Genomic DNA, 26,635 nt, shown 5'->3' with positions numbered 1-26,635 from the left:
TCTGTTTGGTCTTAATTATGAGGTTTGGAAAGTCTCGTCTTTCTTCTATACCAAGAGATTTCTTAACTTTTTCAAAATATGAACTCTTCAGACAATCACCTTCCCCCAACTAGGATCTAAGGAATCAATCCTTAATTGTATTTATAAATGCTAAAGCTTCCCTGTTCTTTCCACTCTCTTAAAAAGTGTAATAAATATAATAGTTTCTTTCCCACTTGGAAAAGCACAATTTTTGGAGCCTGGAGTTGGCTGCGTTAGAAATTAGCAATGTCTTTGATGATGCACAGCTGTCTTCATTTCTTAATCGCAGATGTCTAAAGCATTCCAGGAGACTGACTCATGTACCTGGAGAAAGAGACCATGACTTCTTATTCCTTCTCCTGAAGCTTTTGTCAGATCAAGAAGAGGTTAGTTTCTCCTTTATTGTACAACTAGGAACTTAACTGCAAGATTAGGAACTTAATTACCAGATGACCTGCAGTCCTGACCTTTCTTTTTGATATTTTCTTCACCACCATTTCCTGCTTTATCTCATACATTTGTGTCAAACCTAGGTGCGGCATTTGGTGATCTTACTGTCTCTCCTTTATTTTCCCCCTCCCCCTATGGATATTCACTTAAGATACTAAAATGTCAAAACTTTAGTTTTCCTACCAATCGCTGCCATTTTATGGAAAGGGAAAACAGAGCATTGTGTTGTAGCCTACCCTTCCCTGCAGGACCCAAATTTTGTTGTTTGTGATACTGGGGATTAAACCAGGCTCTCATGCATACTAGCCAAGCGCTCAACCACACGGCCACATTTCCAGCCCACCCAGGAATTTTTGAGCATGTAAAATAGTCCAAGAAAGCACCAAGTCTGAAGTGGGCAATTAAGAGCACCAAGTCTGAAGTTCCTTATTGAACGGTTCTTAGTTTTGTGACTCCAAATAACTGCCTCTCCTCAAAAGGATTCTATTACTCCACATCAGCAACCCTTCCTTCCTGTTCTTGTATAGAAAGTAGATGATCAAATCTAACCCCCTTCCATCCAGCCAAGGACCTTTTATCTGAAACCCAATAAAATGTGTATTCCTTGGGGACAAAAGTAACAACCAAGATACAGACAGCTATTCTTGTGAGAGAAATACTTACATACCTGAACAGTTCTACTTGAAAAAGCTGTTTCACTATATGTAAATGATGCTTCAATTAAAAAAAAAAAATCTACTGGCTAAGACATCTGCTCATAACAGCTATAAATAATAGGATTCTCTATACCCTTAAACACTACCTCATAAACAAAGCAGCAAAGATATACATATCTTCCCTTCTAAAATCACATATTTTTCTTAGTGTGTCTTCCATTCAATTAAATGGAGTACCTCTGGACTGGCTGGGTGGGCAAAGTGAAAATTAAAAAAAAAAAAAAAAAAACTGACAGCACTGAGGAATGAGAAAGTTATAGCCCTGAAAAGTGGTTTGAGCATTGAGGTCATACACTAATTAGAAGCTTGAGAACAGGTCTCCAACTCTACTTAGCATGGGGTGCAAACAGCACAGGTGGTTTCAATACATCCTAGAAAGAATGGATGTAAAAAGAACAATCCCAGTCCTTAGTACTATTTTCAACCACTAAAAAGTTCCTCCCAGTGAATATATTCACCTCAAGGAATAAATACTACATTAAGAATGAATAAATAGGGCTGGGGTTATGGCTCAATGGTAGAGTGCTTGCTTAGCACATGTGAGGTACCAGGTTCAATCTCCAGCACCACGCACACACACAAAACCTAAATAAAAAAAATAAAGGTATTGTTTCCATCTACAAATAAAAATATTTTTAAAAAAATTAATAAACATTCAGGTGGTTTGAGATTTTATTGAGAAAATAGCTATTTTGACATTATATCCAGTTTCTCATTTATCAGAATAAACTCTTTACAACATTGATCATCATTACCACTTCTGGGTATTTATACATCGTCTCTGAGTGAAATATATTCACACTAGCAAGGCTAGAAATATTGAAATTATGGCCAACATTGTTTATTTTAAGATCACTTATAATGAAACTATAGTAGTTGCACACTAGAACAGATGTTTAGATGTTTTCTATACAAAGATAGCTTAGTTACCCAAGAATGCAAACATATATCTCATGTCTTCTTTACTGTCAAACATCCAAAAAGCTAAACTTACAAACACCTCAAATATCCACTTCAAAATGGCCAGAAATGTGGAAAAGCATTAGCTCCTATTTTACAAAATAAAAAATTAAGTCAAAAGGGGAATAAAAGTCATCTTTACGCATTCAATGTAAAAGTTTGAATACACCCCTTCTTCTCCAAGATAAAGACTCCAGCAATGCAGGAGAAGCAGCAACAGTCCAAAGAGTAAACGGCCAGCCCAGATTTCTCTGTAGTGCATGACGTGCTGAGGACTGATTCAAACTCTGGCAAGTCATTTTTTGTGATTTCCAAGGATCTGGGATATGTAAACTAAATGATTAAAAGGCATTTCTCTGACTTTGCAAGAGGAAAACTGAAGAAACAGAACAAAGATCCAACCTCTTTTCATGTGGTTAGATGTTCACCATCACATCACAACTCAAAGCCCAAGGGCAAGCTTTTTTAAAAACACATCCAAAACATGAGCTGTATACATTGCAACAAATGAACAGAAAACCAGCCTTATGTCTCATTAGAGATCTGGTTTTATACTTTGAAATGAAATAAAACATATTTAGTTAGCTACCTCAAATTTGAAGTCCAGTGAGGTTTTAACTCTTTAGGAGTAGAATCTGCTGAAATGTAATGAAAATACGTGCAAGTGTGCTGCACACACAATCCTCATTTAGGCCATGTTTTCTGTTATAAAATAAAACTTGAAAATATTAAGCTTCCTTTGCCTTGTCATGGAAGCAACCGAATGCTTTCTTACATATATAATAAAAGCCCATTGTCTTCTTTGGCACTTTTAAAGCACACCTGGAAAAGATATGGAAAATTGTTCTGACATTACAAGTTGATTCTGTCTCGTGGATGCCTACGAAGTGATTAATTATCTGAACCACCAGTTCAGACCCCTGGACCGCTATTCCAGGCTGACAGCAACTCTAGGGTAATGGGCTGGACTGACCAGGGTCCCACATGTACCTAAATCACAACCTATCAACACCCAAAGTCACCCTGCTCTCAATTCCATAGTTAAGAAGTTCTGACCCATTTTATCACCGTCACTGGAGGGGCATCCAACATAGAAAGAAACTTCTGCAATGAAAGCAAAACATCAAAAAGACTCTTTTCCTAAGTGTATTTCTCAGAACACAAATCCCACAAAACATCTACTTCAACACAAAATCTACATTTAAATAAATTAGGGAAATGATGTATAAAATAGAGGTGCTTAATGGAAACTACAAACCTCCTCCTAAGAAATGCATGTGCAAAAGCACATGTACACAGACACGTACAGTCCCTTTGGACTATGTCTTTAGTAATAAAATAAAACTTGGAAATCTGGAAGATTGAAAAAGTAATTAGCACATCAAAAGCTCTGAAAAGCCTATAGAACTGAACTATGTCTAATAGAACATTTTCCAAACTTGTTGAGCTAGAGAATTCTCTATTCATATAACAATATATTCTGCCAAAATGCCCCTTTAGGAATTACTTTTCTGATACAATAAAACTATGTGTTTTAAAAATATTTTTATTTCAAATTAATAATAATGAGGGCATAGAAAAACTATCTTCTTGCCTTTTGTTTTTTAAAAGAAACTAGCTTATTTTACTCTGATAATCTTCTATTACAACATCTTCCGTTTTACTTACAAACATCCAACTTGATGCTATCCTTCTATTATATCATACCATTGTTCAAGAATGTTAATTCTCAGGTGTGGCAGCACACCCTGTGATCCTAGCTACTTAGGAGGCTGAGGCAGGAGCATAACAAGTACAATGCCAGCCTCTGTCGTTTGGTGAGACACCATCTCAAAATAAAATTTAATAAAAGACTGGGGATGTAGCTTATTGGTAGAGTGCCTCTTAGTTCAGTCCTCAATACTGGAAAAAAAAAAGTTAATTCTCACCAGTAATTTATGGTATACTTTTCTGGAAAAAAATAATTTTTAAATCTTCTTAAATTCCCCTACCTCAATCACAATTTTCCTAAAGTCCAGAGCTAGTAATCTGGTCTCCTAGCAATCACTATATCCCAATATAGAAACAATAGTTTGTAGGCTAAATTATTTTGCAAACCTTAAAACCAAAAGTTAAAAAAAAATCCTTACATCTCTGTGATAATTAGCATTTTGAAGAGCTAATGAAACTTTAATTAAAACTTTGAGAATATTTAGAATCACTGATTTTTGATTTCATGTAAGGACAAGTGTTTCTAAAAATATGTTTACAAATATGGAAGCATTAAAAAGTAAATATAAATTCCACAGAGCTTAACAATAGCCAAAAATATTTTTTTAAAAAAGGCAAAAAATAAAAATTCTTACCGCATCCCAAATTATCTCTGTTGCTCTGCTCAGAATCTCAATTATAAAAATAACCAAACCAAGAAAGAGTCAATTGCTAACTCTCTTTGAGATTAAAACAAAAAGCACACAGACATGTCACTCCTTCATGAAAGGGTAGTCTTAGTGCATTTCTCATCACATTGTGTATCTAGACAATAAATAGAAAATGAAGAACTCCCATGTGAAGAGACTGAAGAACTACTTCAAAATATTTTATCCTCAAATGTGAACAAAGATACCACAAGAAAAAATATATATAATTAGAAACATAAAATCACATAATTTTTGACATCATAGGGAAAAGGATTTCTTGATTTTAGGTCATTATTTTTTCTCTTTTGGTAAGGCAAAGTAGATCTTTTGAGAAACATTTGTTATACACCTGAGTTTTCTTCTTTAAGCCCAAGAATGAAATCAAAATTATACTTAATTTTATTCTGTATTTATTCATCTGGAGCCAAATACTATGTTTGAAGCATAGAATCTTAAATCACAGTAGATAATAATCAATTTACTTTTAAAAAAATAAAATAATTATATACTTAGAAGATGTTGCAAAAATAGAACAGAGATAGCCCATGTCCTATTCTTAGCTTCCTGTTTATATTAAAGCACTTTTATTTTGACTTTAAAAGGGTTAAGATTATTGATAGCTTATGAAAAATTGCCCCCCCAAATCTAACAGAACAAATCAATGCATATTTTTGAAGGAAGTGCAAAACAAACTTGCAAATTCAAATATCAATTTCATCACATGAAGCTACCTGAACAAATTGGTTTTCTAAGATACCATCACTGTGACTAGTTTCTGCCTCTTCTTATTTTTTCCCAATTTTATAGACTTCCAAAAATTTTAACTTAGCTCTGTTGAAATAAGCCTTCCTGTTTCTTCATGTTAATGTATCCTAGGAATATGAAATGGACAGAAATTACAAATGGAAATAAAAATGCCTGCTTCTGTAAAATCTCTAATCCTCTAGTACTCAAAAATAATTCAAACATATCTAAATTGAAATTTGATTTGTTAATGCCAACCCTTTGTGAAATCAAAAAACAGTTTTGGAGAAATGATCATTTTCAATGTCCTTTACGGTTTCTTTGGTGTTGTTTAAGCAATCCATGTTATGGATGACTGTGAAGTTTGTTGATGGAGTGGCTTCAACATCTGGGAATTATCTAACCAATTTTTCTAATCGTGTATTACTAACAAAAATAAACATAAGCATATTCCCTTTATCACATTATCCTCCACCATCACCTCCAAAATACAGTGGTTCACAGTATTTTATTTAAGGCTGCAGGCCATTTTTCCCAGCAAACTCAAACTTTATTCAAAAATATCCTGAACAGGAAGGTTCTTTATCCATTCTAAAAAATTGTTCCAAAAGTTTCCTATGTGTTTGGCTGGCCCTAAAGTATTTCATGCTCAGATATAGCTTTCTGTCATCTTGTTTGCTTATAGAAAGTTAGCTCAACTAAATAACCCAACATATAAATTCTTAATTACTAAATCATATTTTGCCTGTTAGGAAAGGTAATGGTCTGGAAGCATAATGGATTATATAAGGCCAAAGGCAGTTCAAAGCAGGGATGACCAAATGGCAAACAAATCATATTTATAGTCATCCCCTCTACTAAAAAGGATAACTACTTATTATACTAAAATGACCACTTTTGATTAAAATTTAAACACATAAAACAGTACAGTACACTTCTTGGTTGAAGTCTGTGTACTGTAAGAACATGATCTTCTACATTCTCATAAATATTTAAACACATTTTTCTTCCACATACACATTAGTAATCTTATTGAAAGAACTTATTTAACCCAGCTTTACCTTTTGACTTCATCCATAGAGAAACTTGAAGTTAAATTTACCATTCAATGTTATAATCTGTTAGTGCCAATATAGTTTCTTCCTACAAATTTTTTTTTCAAAAAATAATTGTAACTGTCCTGTTTTACATGTGTTTTACAATTGTAAGCCACTTCTAATGCTTTTTGAAAGGTTTAATATAAATCATAATTGAAAATGACTAACCCTGACTAAAGCATAAACAGATGTCTGATTAATGTGCGAAACCACTCTTCTTCAATATACATCAATCCTAGAGAACAATAAAGTTTCATGCTCATGATTTTCAATATAAAATATTCATACATATTTCAGATTGCTCCAATCTAATAACCTCCCTTTGAAGATGAACAAAACATACACACACCTCTGTTGGAGAAGCAATGGGAAAATCGGTAGGTACTTTCCCTAAATGCTTCCAAACAGATGAATATGATTGTGAAGACTATCTTGTTTCTCATTCAGTTAAAACTTTCAAGAAAAAATATTTAAAATGACTTAAAGACTCCTGTATAAATAGCTACCTAAAGACAGAATAAATTGGGAGGATGTCGGTCAAACACAGCTGAGCTCCACTCAACTCAAATTAGCCCAGTCTCTTGACAACAAAGCTCATTTTCTTAACATATGGGTTTCTTCAGGACTTGATGATTTGCTGAGCACCATAGTAATCTTTTAAGACACTAATCAAAAACATGGTCCTATATTTAAAAACCCCAGAAGTGGTTTTAGGACAACAGAAGCACCTCAACCACTAAAATAAGCAAATTTCTATTATAAGTAAAATTACCACACAGCAAATCCTGGAACAGTTCATCAACCAATAAATAGAAAATAGTCTTAAAAAGCTGCTATTTCTGATTATTCCTTTGGATCCTTCAACTATAGTTAAAATATATGGAAAATAATTGGTTGTCAGAAAGCTCGTGACTACATGATATGCTTCTTATGAAAGAATACTGGCCTGAGTCAAGAATGAACAACTCAGACCAGATGCACAGTGGGTATTTCTATTACCTGGGCCTTGGGCTCCTCCTGAGTAGTGTCTAACAATTGGGCAAGTTTCATTAAGATTTCATAGCCTAACATAAAACAATGACCAACACATTTAGATCTCCTGGAATCAATACAGGAATGAGACAATTAAAGATGTGCTACAAATAAGCAGGTCTAAAGCTGCCATATCCACCCAGCAACTCAAAGAGCCCTTGCTAACCTACACTGAACATAGCAGCAAATACTAATGTTATATTGAAGTGCATATCATCAGATTATATCTAACCACCTTTAATATTTATATATGTGGTACTAAACCCTCAGAAGATTAGACTTATGAGAGCATAGTTTAAAAGCACATTCCTCATTGCTTTTTAAAGTTAAATACAGGCTTTTCTGTTGAAGTAATTTATATTTTTCATACTTCCTAAAATAGGCATAGGATTTCTAAACTGAAGAAAAAAGTCTCAAAGAGCCACATATTATGTACTCAGACAAGTCAAAGAAGTAATTAAGTTAGTAAATTGAATAAGTTAACTTGAATAAATTAAAAATGCACATTCAGAACAAAATTGTAGTTTTGGTCAGCAACATGTGAACCAAAAGCAAAAATCTGCCAAGGTTAAGGCAGGTTTTTTTAAATATACAGTACAATGTGTTCCCCCCCACACCCACAAAGTTCATTAAGCATTCACCTTTATTTAAAATGCAATGCCAAGCTAGAATACAAGCTTACTAATTAAAAATATATATATAGATGTCATAGAAGTCTCCTTCTGTTTTATAGTCTTCCTTTTACCTAGAAATGTTATTTCCCTTTTGCCTTCACACAGTGGATATAAGAGATTACCAAAACAATCATGACTTTAACCACAAAGCATGACCACTGTCAGGGTGATAGCCTTTGTAAGGAATTACTTTCTTCTTCAGCTGGAGTTAATTTAAGTGTTGGAAGTTTCCGAGGAGGAAGCTGAGGGCTTTGGCGAAGATTGTCATCCATCTGTAGAAGGTACAAAAGATACAACTAAGGCTGTGGCACCACTTACGTGGACTGTGCCCTCCCCATCCAAACTACAGACTTGAAGAACACAGAACCATATGTTTCCTGGACCGCTAGAGAAACCTTTATTTTAACAAATAATCTCTCAAGAATTCTAAATGTCATACCTCAAATACCAGTTGACTCAGTATCTGTAAAAAGCAACATGGCTCATCCTTGATACCATCACAAAATTATAGTAATTCTACAAAATGAATATTCTACTGAACTCAACCATAGCAAGACTTAGTTTAAGAAGTCTTCTAACAGTACAAGTTATATACTAAGTGCCATGGTTTATAAAGTATATTCATGTACAATATCATATTTGATCTTCCTAACACACTGTGAAGAAGAAAAGGCAGACATCATCCTTCTGTGTTTTACAGATTAGAAAAATGAGGCTTGGAAAGGCTACGTGGTTTTGTCCAGTTCACAAAGCTAGTATCACAGCTGAAACTTGAACCCAGGTCTTCCAATTACAACACAATTGTTTTTTCAACTCTACATTTTTGCCTGACAGCAACCTGTACTGCACTCAAAAAGAACAGTTCTTTTAAGTTGAGTATGTAGTTCAGGGAAGCTAGGAAAAGGGGCCCAAAGGAGGTCAAATTCCTCAGATCCAATCCAGAGGTCTTCCAAATATTGGATCAGTCCTAAGTCTGCCTTTGAGAAACAAATTAATATGGAGCATATTTATAACCAAGAACTCCAAACTTATCCAAGAGAAAGCATATTAGTACTCCTGAAACACTAATATATGGATTATTGAGAATTCAGTCAGACATCAAAAACTATCTTTAATCAGACCACCCCACAAGGTACAAGATTCAGGTTCTGGTGCTGAGTTTACTATCAGTTGAACTTCATAAGAGACCTGAAAGCAGCTGCCTTCAAAACCACAAAACCAACAGAAAATAGCATCCTTCCACCAACTTCATAGGGAAACTATTCTAGAATTTTACAAGATGCAGACTATTCAAACTCTCCCTTATCTTCTCAAGATGCTTAAAAAACAAAAATTTTGGCAGAGGTACACAGGGTTTGTAGGAGAAGAAAGAAAATAAAAGTTCAACTTTTTAAGTTTTCCAGTGAAAAAAATATTACTAGTGAATTTTTAGATCAATTATGTTAAGATGTCTTTTCTTTCTTGCAAGAACTAGTTCCTCAAGCATGATTTATTTTTAAGCTCTAGATTTTCTGTCCAAATTGTGGACAGTGGCAGCTAACAGGGTTTGTTGTCCTGTCATCCTGTAGCAACCAGTGAATCAGATATAAATGGGTGGGCAGCAAAGGGAGGGGAATGCCGGACTACAATGGGTTAGAAAACTTTCAATTTAGATGACTATGTACAACGTGGTGATGGGCCTCCTGATTTTACAGTCTGCACATGCAGGTATTTCATAGGTCCCTTTTCATGTCTGTCCTGAGTTCACCACACAGAAATGGAAACTCCACTGGATAGCCTTCATCTAGTAGACAGTGATCTTTCCTTTATCCCCACTTAACACTTCATCTATTTGCTCTCATGAGATTTACTGAATTGTGCAAAGAATTGAGTCAGACTTGGCTTTAACTTCAAATACACCAAAACTTCAATAATAATAGCACTTGTTATTTTACTATCCAGTTTTATTCACTTCTCAAATTACAACACACAAAATACTACAAAAAGAAATAGAAGGTCATCTCAGAGAATGACAGTGATAAATCTAATTGCTACTACTCCAGTAATAGACATAATCTCATCCATGAGCTAGGCAGTGACTACTGGGGGTAACTACAAAGCTCATGCTGAAGTCTTTTTCCAGGGTTCAAGTGCGCTCTCAATTTTTTGCCAGCCAAATGACCTCGGGCAAGCAACATAAGCTATTCTCAAAGCTTCAGTATCCTCATCTGTAAAATGGGGACAATAACAGTATCTGCACAAAGAATCTACTGTGAGTTTTAAAATCAGAAGTTTCTCAAAAGAATATACACAAATGGTCAACAAATGGTGCTTGTAATATGGAAAAAAAATGTTCAACATTTCTAGCAATCAGGGAAACACAGATCAAAACAACACTAAGATTTCATTACACTCCAGACAGAATGTTAATTATCAAGAACACAAATAATAAATGCTAACAAGGATGTGGGGGAAAGGTACACTGACATGCTGTTGGTGAAACTGCAAATTAGTACAACCACTCTGGAAAGCAGTGGAACCACCATATGACCCAGTTATCCCACTCCTTGGTATTTATCCAAAAAAACTAAAATCAGCATCTATAGTGATGCAGCCACTTCAATGTTTGTAGCAGCACAATTCACAATAGTCAAATTATAAAATCAACCAGATGTCTGTCAAAATATCAAGAAAATGTAGTCTATACACACAATGAAGTTCTACTCCATCATAAAGAAGAATGAAAAAATGGCATTTGCCAGTAAGTGAACAGAAATGGAGAAAATCATGCTAAGTGAAATAAGCTGGACTCCAAAAATCAAGGGTCAAATATTTTCTCCCATATGTGCAAGCTAGAACAAAATAAAGGAAAGAGATGCTATGGGGTGGGAGCAGATATCATAAATATATTGGGAAGATCAGTGAAGCAAGAGGAAAAGGAGGGAGGAAGGAAGGGACAGGGGACAAAATACGGAATAATTTAACAAAATCATGCTATATGCATATATAAATGTAGCAAAGAGAATTTCATATACATATGTACACAAGAAAGTACCAATCAAAAATAAATAAATAAAGGAGTGAAAAAATATCAGTAAAGGAGGGAGACTAAAGGAAGGTAGGAAGGAAAAGTTGGGATGGGAGGGGAAAGAAACTGTTCAACATATTTTAAGGTACCATGTTTAGGCCTCTCTTTCTTAAATTTAAAAATGACATTCATCTTCAAAGTTCTTCAAAGTTTCTTAAATTTAAAAATGGCATTCATCTTCAAAGTTCTACAAAGTATAATCTTTGTACTTAGAAAAAAATGCACATAAACACAGAGAAGATGCCAAATTCTCACAATTCCATCCACAATAACTGTGTCATCCTCACCCTTTTTTATTAATAAATGCCTATATCTGTGCTTACAAAAATAAGTCATGATTAGTACATGATGGTAGATGAAAAAGAGATAAACCATTCTATGCTTATGGTATCATGGTATTTGTTAGACTCTGGAAACTGTTAGCCAGTGTTATGAGGCCTTAGTGTCCTTGAAAAAATGAAGTATTATTTATTCACAAAAGAAAAAAGTGAGTTCATCAGACACTTGGGGAAAAAATGTGCAACCTTCGCGTACTTTTCCAATTAGAATCACTCTTGAAGTTTACATTGCTGGTTCTCTCCCTTACCTGTTTTTCAATATCTCTTTCACAAAATGAATACCTCAAAGAGGGAAAATATATACTCTGGTGAAACACTGTAGACTACATTCAAAACAGAGAAGGACAAGAAGGAGAAAAACTAACACAGATCATGTGCAAGAAAGAAAAAGACATCATGGTGCTTGTAATAAGAAAATATATGTACTAGTCCAGGTGAATATAATCCTCAGGACAGAGAAAGGCAGACAAACAAGCAAGAACTGCTTTTGGTTTTGTTTCTTTTTTAAAGTCAAGCTTTTGGGTCTTCTAGCTTGATATGTACAAATTGTGTGGTAAAAATAAACATAATACTGTTATCTGATCTTTTCCCATAGTAAACAGGCCACTATAGGCTCTAAAACACTGTATTATATACAATTTTAGTAAAAGTATATTTAAACAGTTTTCTACAAACTCTTTAAAAAATTTCAAGGGTAAAGTTAATGCATCACCCAAATTACAACATTGACCACAGAATGGAAAATACTAAACAACTGTAAAATAATCATCGAAGTAAACTTGACCTTTTCAATCAAATTGGATTCCTTATTTACAAGTTGTGTGAGTTTCTGCAGATTTGCATCTACTGTTTCTTGTCCAGCTGGAGAGATGCCTATGAACCAGGGCAGAAATCAGAGAAAGACAGGAAATTTTGAAAGCCTTTAAAGCAGTTTATATTAAAAGAATTTTGAATCTACCCACCCTCCCAAGTGCCTCACCCTCCAAAAATAAAAGACAAAGAGAAAAATCATTCTAGATTCAAAAGCAAAGTTAGGAAGAATAGTAATGCTCCAAACCAAACCCTCAACAAAGGAACTAAAATTTCTCCACATAGAAGACACTGTGAGCCAAGTGATATGCAGCCAGCCACAGCAGTAATTAGTAAAAGCACAGCAGTCCATATTTCCTTTTGAAATTTAAGTTGTACCTTTTCTTCACCCTTTCAAATAGATCTTTGGTCACAACTATTTGGAAAGCTTTCTGAATCACTGACTTCCAAATAGCTGCTCACAAGGCACCCAAAATATTTAAAGGGCCTTTAAAAACTACAGCTTTCTGGGATCAGTCCGTAGGTGATTCTAATGTAATAAGTCTAGAAGAGGACAAGACTTTTATTTGTTGTTAGGCAGGTTTGCTAACCACTGCTTCAAAGTAACAAGGTTGAATGTTAGTTAGCTTCAAGACTCTCAACCACTAATCCCACCCTAGGTACAAAGCACATCAAAAATAAACTTCCACCTATGCCATCTGTCTTTATAACTTTTACTTCTTAAAAGGGCGATTTCAGCCAGCTCTCCCAATTTAAATTTAGTATCACAATCACTTAAGCACAAGGCCCCATACTCAAAAGAATTGAATCTTAAGTGACAGGTTCCCTCTACTTACTATACCTCCAATTTGATGCAATGATTTTTCAAGTACTGGAATCATGGGAGTGCACCTCACCAAAATCAATCTGCTATTAATTTCTGTTCACACAGGAAAATGCTAGAAGCAGGTAAAAATCATTTAAAGTAATTGAGCATTTGCATTAGAATAAATACTATTTTTTTAAGCAGGGACTTAATACTTGTCATTTAATTTTCCAGAATAAAATTATCCACTTCAAAGGGTAACATTTAAAGAGACAAGAAATATATGAAATCCTGAGGAATACAAAATAAATGCCTATTTCTCTATTTTGTGAAGGAAATGAAATTGGGAAAATGCTACTTCTTGAAGTGTGTAAACCAGTATTTATAGACAATGTACACTTTTTTTATTAAAATAAGAATAAAGTTTTGCTTATGTATCCCCAGGAGAATATGTCCATACTCTATGCAAACAAATATTAGATGAAGAAGAAACAGCTTACCTCCAAGACTAAGCCTAAAGTAACTGTTTAGGATATCATCACAAAAGCGACACAGGTTGGACAGCTGTTTCAGATGTTCTTGTAACTGAACTTTAGGAAACCGTACTTTGTAAAGAGGTGCAAGAAAACCAAACACATAGGCATCCAAGGTAGAAGGCCTATAAATAAATTAAGAATTTTTTTAAAAAATACATAAGAAAATATTAATTGGGATTGTGTTTAAAATTTTTTCAAATATTTGACAAGTCTGATGTATACAATATTGTTTTAAAAACCTCTACTACCAATTTTAGTTTATTAAGATGATACAACAAGAATTTTGCCCTTTACATAGATTTTTAAATACTCCATTTTATTTAGAAGAAAATAAACTTGTAAATTACAGATATTTTTACTCACAAGTGTTAAATAGACAGGAGATAGAGTGGGAACAATTGTTTATGTTTTACATTCACTTATATAGCATATTAAGCCAATGTTTGATTACTACTGATAAAAAAAGTTTTCTGTAATAAAAACCCATTAAAATCTCTCTCTTTTAAAAGTGACTCATATTTGGAGGGAATAAGGAGACTTGCTCTAAATAACTGCTCTCTGACCATATATACACAAAATGTCAATATTTCTAAGGGCATGTATGTACTCACGTATCTCCAAAGAAAAACTGAGATGTTCCCAATCTGTTTGACAGAAGATTTAGGCACTCCTTGGCATCTCTGTATATCTAATAAAAATGAAATTAGATCTCAAAAGTAGAAATGATGCTCTGAAACTGCTCTTGAGACAGCATCTCTAGGTAAGACCCTCTATGTTCTCTCTCCTACCCCTTCCCTGGGGATCCCTCACTTCGAGAATAAACCAGACCATACCTGAGCTTCTACTTCTTGGACACGGTAGAGGGGAGGCTCTCCTTTTGTCAGGAGAATTCTATTCAATGCCCCTCTGGACATCCTTCCAGGTAGAATCAAACTCAAGGGAAAAGGAATTCGTGAAGCAAACCATGGCTTTGTTACAGTAAAGTAATTGTCACTCTCAACCCAGAATGTGTGAAGCTGCAAAAGGAGAAAACATTCCAATGATGTCCTTTTACAAGAAAGATAAATCAATCATATGTGAGTTTTTCATAAATATCTATTAAATGACTTCATACCAGTTAGAATGACTCAAGATAAAACAAAATTTTTAATGTGTGTGTTTCTGCTAATATCCCAAGAACCGGGAACAAGGCCTAGCATATAGTAAGTGCTCAGTAAGTATGTGCTGAATGATGAATTACAGTTCAACCAATTCTATGCATGAAACAAAAAGTTTCATCTCCCACAAAGAATTTTCACTTCCAAAATGACATAATCTTTCATTTTGATGTATCATATACTTGTTTAATAAGAAAGAATTAATATTAAAACAAATGAAATTCCGTTAAGTCCTTTTCATTGTTTTCCTTCTAAACAAACTGAAAATATTTTCAATTAAGCCACCAAAACACTGTAATATTCGTGAATGCTCACCACAGCAGGGAGAAGCTTCTCTTCAAGGAGAGCAATATAAGCCAGTGTATCTGCCCCTTGCTTTGCTGACAGTTCATAATCAGCATTATATTTCTATTAAAAAATAAAACCAAAGAACCTCAGAAGTTAAAGAACATCCCAAGGATGGCTAAACAAATTAGGATTCCTATTTTTTCCTCATAAGTGGCAAACATGATATTAAAAGGGAAAAAGAAATATTAACACAGTAAAACTGTTGCTTAATGCATATAAGGTTCTCAGCACTATATCATGAAAACTGTAAACAAATAGTTATGATTTTATATATTAATATTATTTCAATACTTGTTAATGACCTAGTTCAGAACATAGAAGTTAAACAAAAGTGAGTATTATTAACAAAAAGAAAAAAAAATCCTCTTGGTTTAATTTTTCCCCATGAAAAAAGATAGGAAATCTTCAAATTTGGAAAAAAACTGTATTAACTCAGACTTTTTTTTTAAAGTATTGGAAACCCAATTATAAACTTCTGCACTTCTATAAATCTTCACATGTTTAAACATTTTGGATACATTACTTAAATATTTATATGTTCAAACATTTAGTTATATTGTTTAATTAAACATTTAACTGTTACTATTTGATAAGTGCTTTAAGAAATGAACAATTGCAGCCAGGGTTATAGCTCAGCGGTAGAACACTTGCCTCACACATGTGAGGCACTGGGTTCGATCCTCAGAACCACATAAAAATAAATAAATAAAGATATTGGGTCCATCTTAAAAAAAATCTTAAAAAACAAAAAAGCAATAAACAATTGCTATTTGGTGGAAACTCAGATATTATATCCAGCTTAAAATGTGTAGCAACTATGTGACTAAACTGTGTAATTGTGAAAACACCCAAATTGAATTTTCTTATATATAAATTTCAATAAAATCCAGCAAAGTATATGAAACTATTTACTGTCTAGCACCATGGCACCTGCGGCCCGTAAACCCAGGCACTAGGGAAGCTACAGCAGGAGGATGGCAAGTTCCAGGCCAGTCTGGGCAACATAGAGAGACCCTATTTTAAAATACAAAAAAATTTAAAAGGGCTAGGAATATAGTGGTAAAGCAACCCTGGGTTCAATCCCTGATACACAAAGAAAGAAAATATATAATTCCTAGACAGATAAAAAGAAAAGAAAGAAAATATATATTGTCTGGACATCACCATATGATTTTCAAATTACAGTAAAGCTCATGGTTGACAGCAGTGATTCTCAAGTTTATTTTTTGTTAAATCCCAGGTATCACCAATTATATAATCAATTGCAAAAAAAGAACTCTACACTTTACAATGTTTCTTTTTGCTGTAGTTTAAGTAACACCCAGGAATCTATAATCTTCTTCAAAAAGAACCACCCACCTGTTTTCTTAAAAAGTTTAGTATTTTTGCCGGCTGAGAAACAGTGTTGTCTTCAGTTGTCAAAATTGGCACATCACCTACAATTCAAAAAAAGTTTACATACAAAAAACCATTGTGTTTTCTTTTGACTAGATTCCAATACCCTAATAGCTACACTAATTGCACATTTACAGGGGGTGGGGTGGAATTAGTAAGTACGCCTTAGTTTTTTGCAATTTCACAAAAAGCAGTTCTAAAGAACATTTTCATTTCTCATAATTTCCACTGATTTGGCTTGCACTTTGAGTTATTACTCAGAATGATCAAACCATAAGCAACACACTGCCAAGGTCATGGTAAGAATAAACTAAACCCCCAAGGAACTCTAGGACCATATGCTTCATGACATTAAATGAAAGGGAAAAAAAAAATTTTTTAAGGGAGAAAGGGTTGTCTAAAAGTTTACACTGTACCTCTTGAACCTCTCCAGGTGTTATCTATGAAATTGACTTTCAAGGGTGCACCAGAAAATTTGGCATAAGCCTGAAATAGAGTTTGCAATAAAACATTTTAGACTGAGGACGTAATGCAAATCTGCACAGCAGCTTTACTCCACAGTCCCGTCCCCCAAGGCAGAAGGCGCCTGCTTGACACAGAGGCCGAGTCCCTCCCAGTGATCTCAAGTCCGGGACGCGCGCGCCAGCCACCCGGCATTCGCGAACCTTGTTCCCCAAAAGGTCCCGGGGATGCGGAGCGCAGCAGGCTTTCACGGCACGGCCCAGACAGCTTTGCAAAGCTAAGAAAACTCGCAGCCAAGCAGGAAGCCATGATGCTCCCGCCGGGCCACCGCGGGGTCACAAGGCCAGTTTGTGACTTGTCCACCGAAGTGAGCCCAAAGCAAGTGCAGTGAGCAGCACCCGGGCCCGCCACGATCCCGCAGCGCCGCAGAGAACCGCGTCAGGCTGGCCTCTCGCCTCTGGCCCCGCCCCTGCTTCCCGCGCCCTGGCCCGCGAGGCGGCCTCACCATCACCACCAGGGACTCGCTGTGGACGGAGGGGAGCCCCCAGCCGCCTCCCCAGCAACTGAGCTCCAAGGGGGCCGCCATCTTGCCGGGGCCGACCTTTACCACCCGGAAGTACTCTTGTCGCCCACTTTCCGGCACGTGGAGACGCGGGGGCGGGACGAGGGACGGGAGGGACAATTTGGGGTACTAGAAAAAGGCGGAGAGGACCCCTGGAGAAGTAAAAGCCCACTTGGCAGCTCGGTGTGAGGGTGGAGCCTCCTGCGTCTTCAGCCAAACAGAGTCAGCATTTATTCCTCAAGAAATAATGATGGCTGCTGTGGGCCAAACCTGTGGACAGTACTGTGCTGGGCTGAAGAGTGTTTAAAGTGGTGACAGGGGGAAGGAACTCAGCACACGATAAGGACTTTGTTCAGTCCTTCCCCACATATATTGGGCCTCTGCCTGTCTTTTCATCCTCAGTCTCAGTTGTCATCCTTATATCCCAACTTCCTTAAAAGCAATCCTATTTTGAAATTTAACAGGTGAATTCTGCCTGCCTTCAGTGGTACCCCTTCCATCGGGAATATCACTCTTCTGTCTTAAACTGATTCCTCAAAAATGAGCTTGACTTTCACGATCCTTGGGAAGTCTTTACACAGGAACTTCTTTGGGGTTCCAACAACTGCTTGTCTATACTTGAATTGTAACTTGTAGCCATACTACTGATGTTTTGCTTTCCACTGTTAGAAGCTCTTTGAGGACATAGCAGCGTCTTGTTTATTTACAAGGGCTGGCTTCGTAGGTGTGGGACCAGTGGAGTTACACAAGGCCCTGTGCTGAGAAGGTTTCTCAGTTAGCTAATTCTGTACTGTCACTGTGGGCCGACTGGGCATGGACTAAATATTTCTTGAACATTAAACCTGAAAAATTCTCAGAAAAATCATTAAAGAGAAAAGGTAGGCAGTGAAAATACCAGTGATCCAGGTATACTTACTGGCTTTTAGAGTCAGGACTTGGGGGCTGGGTTTTTCTTTTAAATAGTCTTTCTGAGATATCCTCCTATTATGCCTGTGAATTCTCTCCTTTCCTGTGTCCCAGGACACAGTGTAGTTTGGTCTCGTTAAACAACTGAAAGCTTGAAATCTCTGCAAGTCTTCATAAAGTTACTATTAAAAAAAAAAATTGCTAGGCACTCCCTTACTATAGCCATCTAAATTAGAGTGCCAATCTGCTCGACTCTTTTTCATGTTCCAAAAGCGAAAGTTCTCAGAAGTGAAAACGAAAAGATGTGTCAAAGATATGAATCCATTAGAATAACACTTTATAAGTGGGAAATCCTTAGGATATGTACAGTTAAAATTAAATAATTATAACACATTTATTGAGCATATACTATGTCCCAGACACCACAAGGCTGTGGGAGAATACAGAGATATATAAGGTCTGAAATCTTCCTCAGAAGTTTATATTATATAAAGAAAACATACAGCTAGGTGTAACAAGCCAATTTGTCATGAGTAAGTTTAGAGGTATAAATAAAATACTACAGAAACACAAAGGAAGGACAGAGCACCCTGTATAGGATCAGTGGAGTCTGTCTTCTCAATCTGCATTATCAAGTGGGTAACACAACTTTCAGATTCGGGTAATAAAACCTTTCTGTTTTGAGGATTAAAATCCCAAGCCATAAAGCTCAGAGGTTGCATACTACATTCAGGCATTTAAAATAATCACCCACAGAGAAGTGGATTCCCTGAATTGTGTTTGTAGTGAGGGAGTGGGGGAAGTGGTTGATGAACACGCTTTGTGGACACATAATGTAATTACTCAGTTTGGCCTTCTCCTTTACTGCTGATTTTACATATGACAATTTCATTTGCATTAAAGAGAAATTAAATCTCTTCTCTTAGTGTTGAATTGAGACGGAGAATAGCATTTCATTGCATTTGATGAGAGAATCCTTACACACAGGTTTATTTGTGCCTAGTTAATAGCAATCTTTTATTGCTGTAATTCCTCTTGAGAGTCTATATCTGCTAGATTGAATTTAAAAACCCTGGCATAGCTGATTGCACAACCAGGCTGAATACTGTTCCAGAGAACCACACAGAAAGCTGAAACCCACAGAAATTATGCCTGGTATTGGTATTTGGCTCCTGAGCCTTTTCCTGGCTGCTAAGGAGTATTGTTGAGAGTTCATCAAAATCATAATTTCAGATTCTTACCAGGAAGGATATTATCTGCAAAACACTCAAGGATGTGTGGGATGGCCTGAATCACAGTTTTATAATGAATATTCCAGACAATGTTTTCCCTGAAAAAGAAATCTTATTTTTCAAAAGATGAACATTAAAATGGTCCAGTGGTGGTCATCTGAACTCCAGGGACCTGACCTTGGCATCCATTCCTGTACCTCCTGTGTTTCTTAACTTGGGAATCCTAGCGCAGGTTCTGTTAGTATTTTTTTTTCTTTTCTGGATGATTAAGAATCTGTAAAATGGACTGTTGGCAAAAATGCAAGGTTTGTGACAAGTGATCATGCAGTATGTTCCCTTATGGAAAAGTTAAACTGAAGAGACCTGAATGTCTCTTACAACTTTAAGGGTCTATAATTCAGTCCATGTTCATGTGTAGCAATCTTTAGTGAGAAAAACCCAAGTACTGAATAGGAATCACGAGAGCTGTGTTTTTGACCTGGCCTCTAAATTAGCCATATGTTTTGAGCCAATCATTTTACCTTGATTCCTCACTCTCTTTTCACTTATAAAGTGAAAGTTCTTTAACCTCTGAGGTGCTCTCATTCTATGTTTAATAAACACTTAGTAATAGCTGACATTCAGGGAGCAATTTTTACATGCCCCAAATTGTCTTAAGTATCTGACAACACTCAGTTGACTTCCTAATGGCTCTATGATGCAGATACTGTTGTTTTCTCTTATTTTCAAGGAAAGACAATGAGGCACAAAAACATTAATTAACCTTCCCAAAGTCACACAGTCAGTAGGTGAGAGTCAGAATTTGAACCCAGGCAATCTGCCTTCAGAGGTCATACTCTTTCTCAATTAGTGTCAGTAGTGCTTCATGTAGTCTCCTGAGAAATCCACTTTAAAAAGCCTAGTTTCACACATAGTGGAAGTACCAATAACATGATATAACTGTCTTTACTTCTTTGGCACATTTATTTAGCATTAAGCTGGTAAACAAATTCATTAAGCAACTTCTGTATGCCTAACACATGGCAAGCCTGTCAGGGAATAAAAATTATGTTCATACTTTCAGAGGGACAGTTAATGAAATGAGGACTATATATTTGGGACAACTAGAGACTATTAGGAAGTACTATCTTGCCAAGAAAATTACAAGTCTAACTTGGTTTTAGACAAAGACTTCAATGTCCTGCAATGCTTAAGCAAGGCCTAATGAAAGAAGTAGGTTGCTAGTTGGCCTTGGAGCACAAGCATGTTGGATTTCGATTAGCACAGGGCAAGGTGGGCCACACAGGCTAAACTACCTGAGTGAAAGCAAAGAAATGGTAATCACTATGGCAAGGAATCTGAAGAAAAGCAAATAAATGCTGGATACGGATCAGAAGGAGTGTTGATTGACTAAGCGAACCAGAATTGAAAAAACATGGAGATATGTAGTTTTAAGGAAAAAGAAGAGTGAAAGTCTAAGCACAACATTAATGGATTCCCAGAGTCAAAGATGGCAGGTGGAATACTATTGTTTCATGGTCACCATAAGAGGGTGAGTTGTATGAACCCATAAAAATGATATCAAATAAAGCAAAACTGTGGTAGAAAAAGAAGCAAGGAAATTCTGCTGAATCTCATTAGAAGAAGGTCACTTGGCACACTTGCACTGAGCAATTGTCATAAAGGAAGTTGATAGAAATTAAATTGCAAAGGGTTATTAGAGAAAGGGGTATAAAGAGCCCAAGATATAAAATCACAAAGAATATGATGGGTGGCGACAGGACAGAAAACAGATAGGAGTAGAAGATTCAAGATAGAGTTTTTGAAAGAGACGACAGTGAATCTACATATAGATGAAGACAAAATTGGAAATTACTGAGCAAAAGCTTGAAATTCTAGAGGGAAAAAGGATGGGATCATAGGAAAAGTGAAATCCTAAGAGTTGAGAGGCTTGAGCAGTGGGGTTTCCTTGAAAATGAGAGACATATTTTCTTTCTGACACTGGGGGAAGTTTCAAGGGGAATATGGGATGCTGAGTGGGCTCAAATCAGCTACCTTAATATTTTTTCTATTGCATCAGAAAATAATTCAAAGGAGCCTGAGAGGAAGAGATTGGGGCTTAAAAAGAAAGAGATCAATTAAGAGAATATACCAGGGAATTAGTTAACAGTGAGTGGAAGCACTGCTGACAGTGCTAAAACTCAAATATAAATTAGGATAAAAGAGCTAAGTCAAGTAAGAGCCACAGGCAGGCTAATAATGAGGTGCCTTCAAACAGATATCATTTAAATATTAATTTGATTTTTTAAATGAAAATGAGATTGGCTTCAGAATGTAACAAGATCAATTTGCATTTCACCAATTACATTAGAAGTCTTATGTGGATACCTGCGTTTTAGTAACCCTTAAATTTTGGCCCTGAAAATGATGGTGAGAAAAGGGATGGGACCATAGGAACTGAAAGAGGATGGGATCTATAGCTTTGGCATGATGGATTCAGCCACCCCTGAGTCTAACCGCATTTTTACAGTCATGTGGCTCTCCTCAAAGGCACTTTGTTGCCTAAAAGGATAAATAAGGATTTGGGTTTATTCATTCATTTGGAAGCTATGTTAAGGCTATAAGACAGTGCAAGGGATTCATTTTCCTCCCATAGCATAGTGAAGTTGCTGTCTGTCTTTTGTATTAAAAAGAGTTAAATATAAAAAAGGTAATATTATCATGGAACATGTGCTCAATTTATGTTGAGAAAATTGGATAGTTATACTTAAAAATTGAGGAGGATAATAGATTCTAAATAAAAATAAGTTTTATACACATAACTGAAAGTAGTAAAACATATACCAGCATGCTATGGTGAGATTTATATGTATATTGCAATTCTGAGAGCAACCATTAAGAAAACTATAAAAGGAACATATTCATAAACACCAAATAAATAGAATTTTTAAAAAAATGTTTAAGTAGCCCATAAGAAGGTACATATGAGAAAGAAACAGAGAGAGAGAGATGAATAGACCAAATCACAAAATAAACTCAAACTCTAAAATATCAATAATTACTCTAAATATAAATAGTCTAAATATATCAATTAAAAGATAAAGATGGGAAGAATGGATTAAAGGCAAGCCAAATATTCTGTCTATAAGAAATTTACTTCCAACTAATGACATAGTAGGTTAAACATAAAAGGAAGAAAAAAAAGTTACATGATGCAAATATTGATCAGAAAATAAAGTAGAAGGGGTTCCATTAATATTGGATGAAGTAGACTTCAGAGCAATGATAGTTTCTAGGGACAAGCAGGACATTACATAATGATGAATGGATCAATCCACAAAGAAGACATAGTAATCCTGAATGTGTGCACCAAACATGAGTCTTCAAAACCATGAAGCAAAAACTGATAGATGTGACAGAAGGAATAGATAAATACATAATCATAGTCACATCCTGTACTCAGCAACTGATGGAACTCCTAGACAGAAAATAAGCAAAGCTATAAAGGAATTAAACAACTGGATCTAATTGACATTTATAAAATACTCCACCCAACAACAGCAGAACACACATTCTTTCCAAGAGCCTATGTAGCCAAGAGCTACATTCCCTAAGGTAGGCTATGCTGAGTCATAAAGCAAACTTCAACAAAAATTGTAATGGAATCTTATAGAATATATTCTTGTATCTTACTGGAATCAAACTAGAAACCAATAATAGAAAAACAAGAATAAAAATTCCAAGCACCTGGAAACTAAAAAAAAAACAAAAAAAAACACACTCCTAAATAATCAATGTGTCAAAGAGGAATTCTCAGAGAAAAAGGAAAATATACAACTGAGTGATAGTGAAAATACAATATCCTATTAAGAGAATGAGAAGCTAAGCCATAGCCAAGACTGGTGGCACATGCCTATAATCCCAAAGATTGGTCTCAAAATTAAAAATGCAAAGGACTACGGGATGTGACTCAGTAGTTAAGCACTCCTGGGTTCAATCCTCAGTACCAAGAAAAAGAAAAGACATAGATTGGGAGAAAAAAAAATGGAAAATACCTATCAAAGCATTATGTCCCAAATACACAAAAGAACTCTTCAAGCTCAACAAGTGTGTTATTAGCTTTCTATTACTATAACAAAATACCTGAGATAATCAGCTTTAAAAAAGGAAAGGTTTATTTTGCTTCATAGATTTGTAGGTTTCTGTTCATGCTCAACAGTGACCTGTTGCTTTGGGGCTGTGGCAAGGCTGCATATCCTGGCAGGGAGTGCATATTGGAACAACCTACTAACCTCATGGAAGCTGGGAAGCACAGAGCAAAATAAAGAGGACCAAGGTTCCAAGGGCACACCTTCAGGTGACTGAAAAACTTCCAGCGAGAGCCCCCTCATAAAGGTGTTCTATTACCTCCTAAAATAGTGCCAGGGGCTGAGGACCAAGACTTTAACACATGGGCCTTTGGGGAACCCTGAACCAAAGCACAGCAACAAGAAAGCAAACATCAAAATTCATATATATATATATATATATATATATATATATATATATAAAAGCAAACAACCCAATTTAAATATAAGAAAAACATATGAAGAGACACTTCACCATACAGTTGAAAATAAGGTTAGGAAAATAGTCTAAATATCATTTGTCATTAGAGGGTTACAAATTAAAAACGAGATATAACTACACACATATTAAAATGGTTAGGGGCTGGAGATGTGGCTCAAGTGGTAGAGCGCTTGCCTAGCATGCACGAGGCACTGGGTTCGATTCTCAGCACCACATAAAAATAAAATAAAGATATTGCGTCTACATTAAAAAAACTAAAAAATAAATATTTAAAATGGTTAAAATCCCAAAGCTGGCAATACCAACTGCTTGGAGCAAAAGGGACTCCAGTCATTGCTGCTGGGAATGTAAAACTTTGCCAGACAACTTGACAGTTTCTTTCAAAGCTAAACATTGTCTTATTAAATGTTGAAGGTTGAATTGTTTCTCCCAAAAACGATATGAGCTGCTAAAAACATGGATGTGGCTGTGTCCTTGTAGTATGCTGACTTTAAGTCCTTTGAGTATAAACCAAGGAGCGGGATCGCTGGACAAATGGTGGTTCTATTCCAAGTTTTTTTAAGAATTCCATACCATTTTCCATAATGTTTGAACCAATTTGCAGTTCCCCACATCCTTGCCAACATTTAGTGTTGCTTGTATGGAACCAACCAAGGTGTCCTTCAAGAGCTGAATGGATAAAGAAAATGTGGTATATATATACAGAGGAATGTTACTCAGCCTTAAAGAAGAATGAAATTATGGCATTTGCTGGTAAATGGATGGAGCGGGAGAATATCATGCTAAGCAAAATTAGCCAATCCCCCAAAAACAAAAGGCCAAATGTTTCCTCTGATATTTGGATGCTAATTCACAAGGTGGTCGGGGAGGTGGGAGGCTGGCTAGGGAAGAATAGAGTTGCTTTGGATTAGGTAGAGGGGAATGAAGAGAGGGAAGGGATATTGGGTAGGAAGTATAGTAGAATGAATCGGATATTATTACCCTTTATACATATATGACCATGACTGGTGTGATTCTACATCATGTGCAGCCAGAAGAATTAAAAACTATATTTCATTTATGTATAATGTGTCAAAGTGCATTCTACTGTCATGTATAACTAATTAAAACAACAATAACAAAAAAGATATCATGAAATCCTAACCACACTGCCTGTGAATGTAACCTCACTTATGTGGTCAAGTCAAGATAAGATCATACTGGATTCTAATTGGCCCTAATACAATGAATATGTCCCTAAGAAAAAGGAGACATAGAGATAGACAATGAGATAAACAATGACTGGTGACCAACACCAGAAGCTAGGTAAATTATCTTTCCTACAGCCTTCAGAGGGAGCAAAACTCTGCTGACAACTTGATTTCAGATTTCCAGATTCCAGAACTCCAAGAGAATAAATTTCTTTTATCTTAAGCCATCCTGTTTGTGGTGATTCATTACAGAAGCCCAAACAAATACAGCCTACAGTTTAGCAGTTGTTCTCATAGGCATTTACCCAATGATTTGGAAGACTTATGTCTTCATCAGCAAGACCATACTATGGAAGTGTTTTCCCAGAATGATGCTGAGACTTGCATGGATGACCATATGGTCTCCAGAATCAATAACAATGAATGAAGGTGGATGTCCTGGAGAAAGGATGCTCTCCAGGACATGATCTCAGCACTGGATGAGCTTCCTTCCTCCTTCTAAATCAACCTTGGAAATCGATTACTCGATCTTCATTTTGACCCTACAAATCATTTGGCATTCTCCATTTTGGCTGATGAAACATTTCAGAGTTCTCTTTAAGGACAAAAAGTAATGTGTAAAAATGCATGAATTAGTCAAATTTAATAAAGGGAAAAACATTAAATTAATATGACTCATCTTTTTATGGTGACAATTGAAAAGTTATAGATATGTTCCTATTTTTTAAAGGTATTTTTAAAATTAAAATACAAAATGATCTTAGCTATTTCTAGAACTTTTCATTACATGATATACATAAGGTTTTTAAATTTTTTTATTTATTCTAATTTCTTATATATGATAGCAGAACACAATTCAATTCATATTACACAAATAGAGCACAATTTTCCATGTCTCTGGTTGCACACAAAGTAGAGTCACACCATTCATGTTTTCAAACATGTGCTTAAGGTAATGATGTCCATCTCATTCCACCATCTTTTCTACCCCATGCCCCCTCCCTTCCCCTCCCTACCCTTTGCCCTATCTAAAGTTCGTCTGTTCCTCCCATGCTCCCCCCATCCCCATTATGAATCAGCATCCTTATATCAGAGAAGACATTTGGCATTTGGTTTTGGGGGATTGTCTTAATTCACTTTGCCTTTTATTCTACAACTCCATCCATTTACCTGCAAATGTCATGAT

The 26,635-nt window shown here is 35.8% G+C and overlaps 1 protein-coding gene across 5 annotated transcripts; it reads right to left on the bottom strand.

Annotated features, from left to right (window-relative positions):
* Window positions 1-1,841: 1,841 nt before the first annotated feature.
* Window positions 1,842-17,607, bottom strand: Mtx3 (metaxin 3). Of its 5 annotated transcripts, none has more exons than XM_027927866.2 (9): window positions 17,517-17,607; window positions 16,966-17,035; window positions 16,514-16,590; window positions 15,122-15,214; window positions 14,483-14,665; window positions 14,261-14,337; window positions 13,614-13,771; window positions 12,283-12,371; window positions 1,842-8,365 (listed from the first exon to the last, which is right to left on the bottom strand). In XM_027927866.2, the coding sequence occupies exons 1-9, from the start codon at window positions 17,595-17,597 to the stop codon at window positions 8,255-8,257; spliced, it is 939 nt and encodes a 312-aa protein (XP_027783667.1). In that variant the 5' UTR covers window positions 17,598-17,607; the 3' UTR covers window positions 1,842-8,254. The 5 variants fall into 5 exon arrangements, 4 of the variants coding, with proteins under 4 accessions (XP_027783667.1, XP_071468562.1, XP_027783666.1 ...); XR_011707614.1 differs by lacking the exon at window positions 1,842-8,365 and adding an exon at window positions 13,150-13,246 and having other exon boundaries at window positions 12,292-12,371; XM_071612461.1 differs by lacking the exon at window positions 15,122-15,214.
* Between the last annotated feature and the right edge of the window lie 9,028 nt (window positions 17,608-26,635).

This window comes from Marmota flaviventris, chromosome 5 (assembly GCF_047511675.1).
Source record: "Marmota flaviventris isolate mMarFla1 chromosome 5, mMarFla1.hap1, whole genome shotgun sequence".
Taxonomy (NCBI): domain Eukaryota; kingdom Metazoa; phylum Chordata; class Mammalia; order Rodentia; family Sciuridae; genus Marmota; species Marmota flaviventris.
The sequence above is the reverse complement of the archived record's forward strand: the minus strand, read 5'-3'. Positions and strand labels throughout refer to the sequence as shown.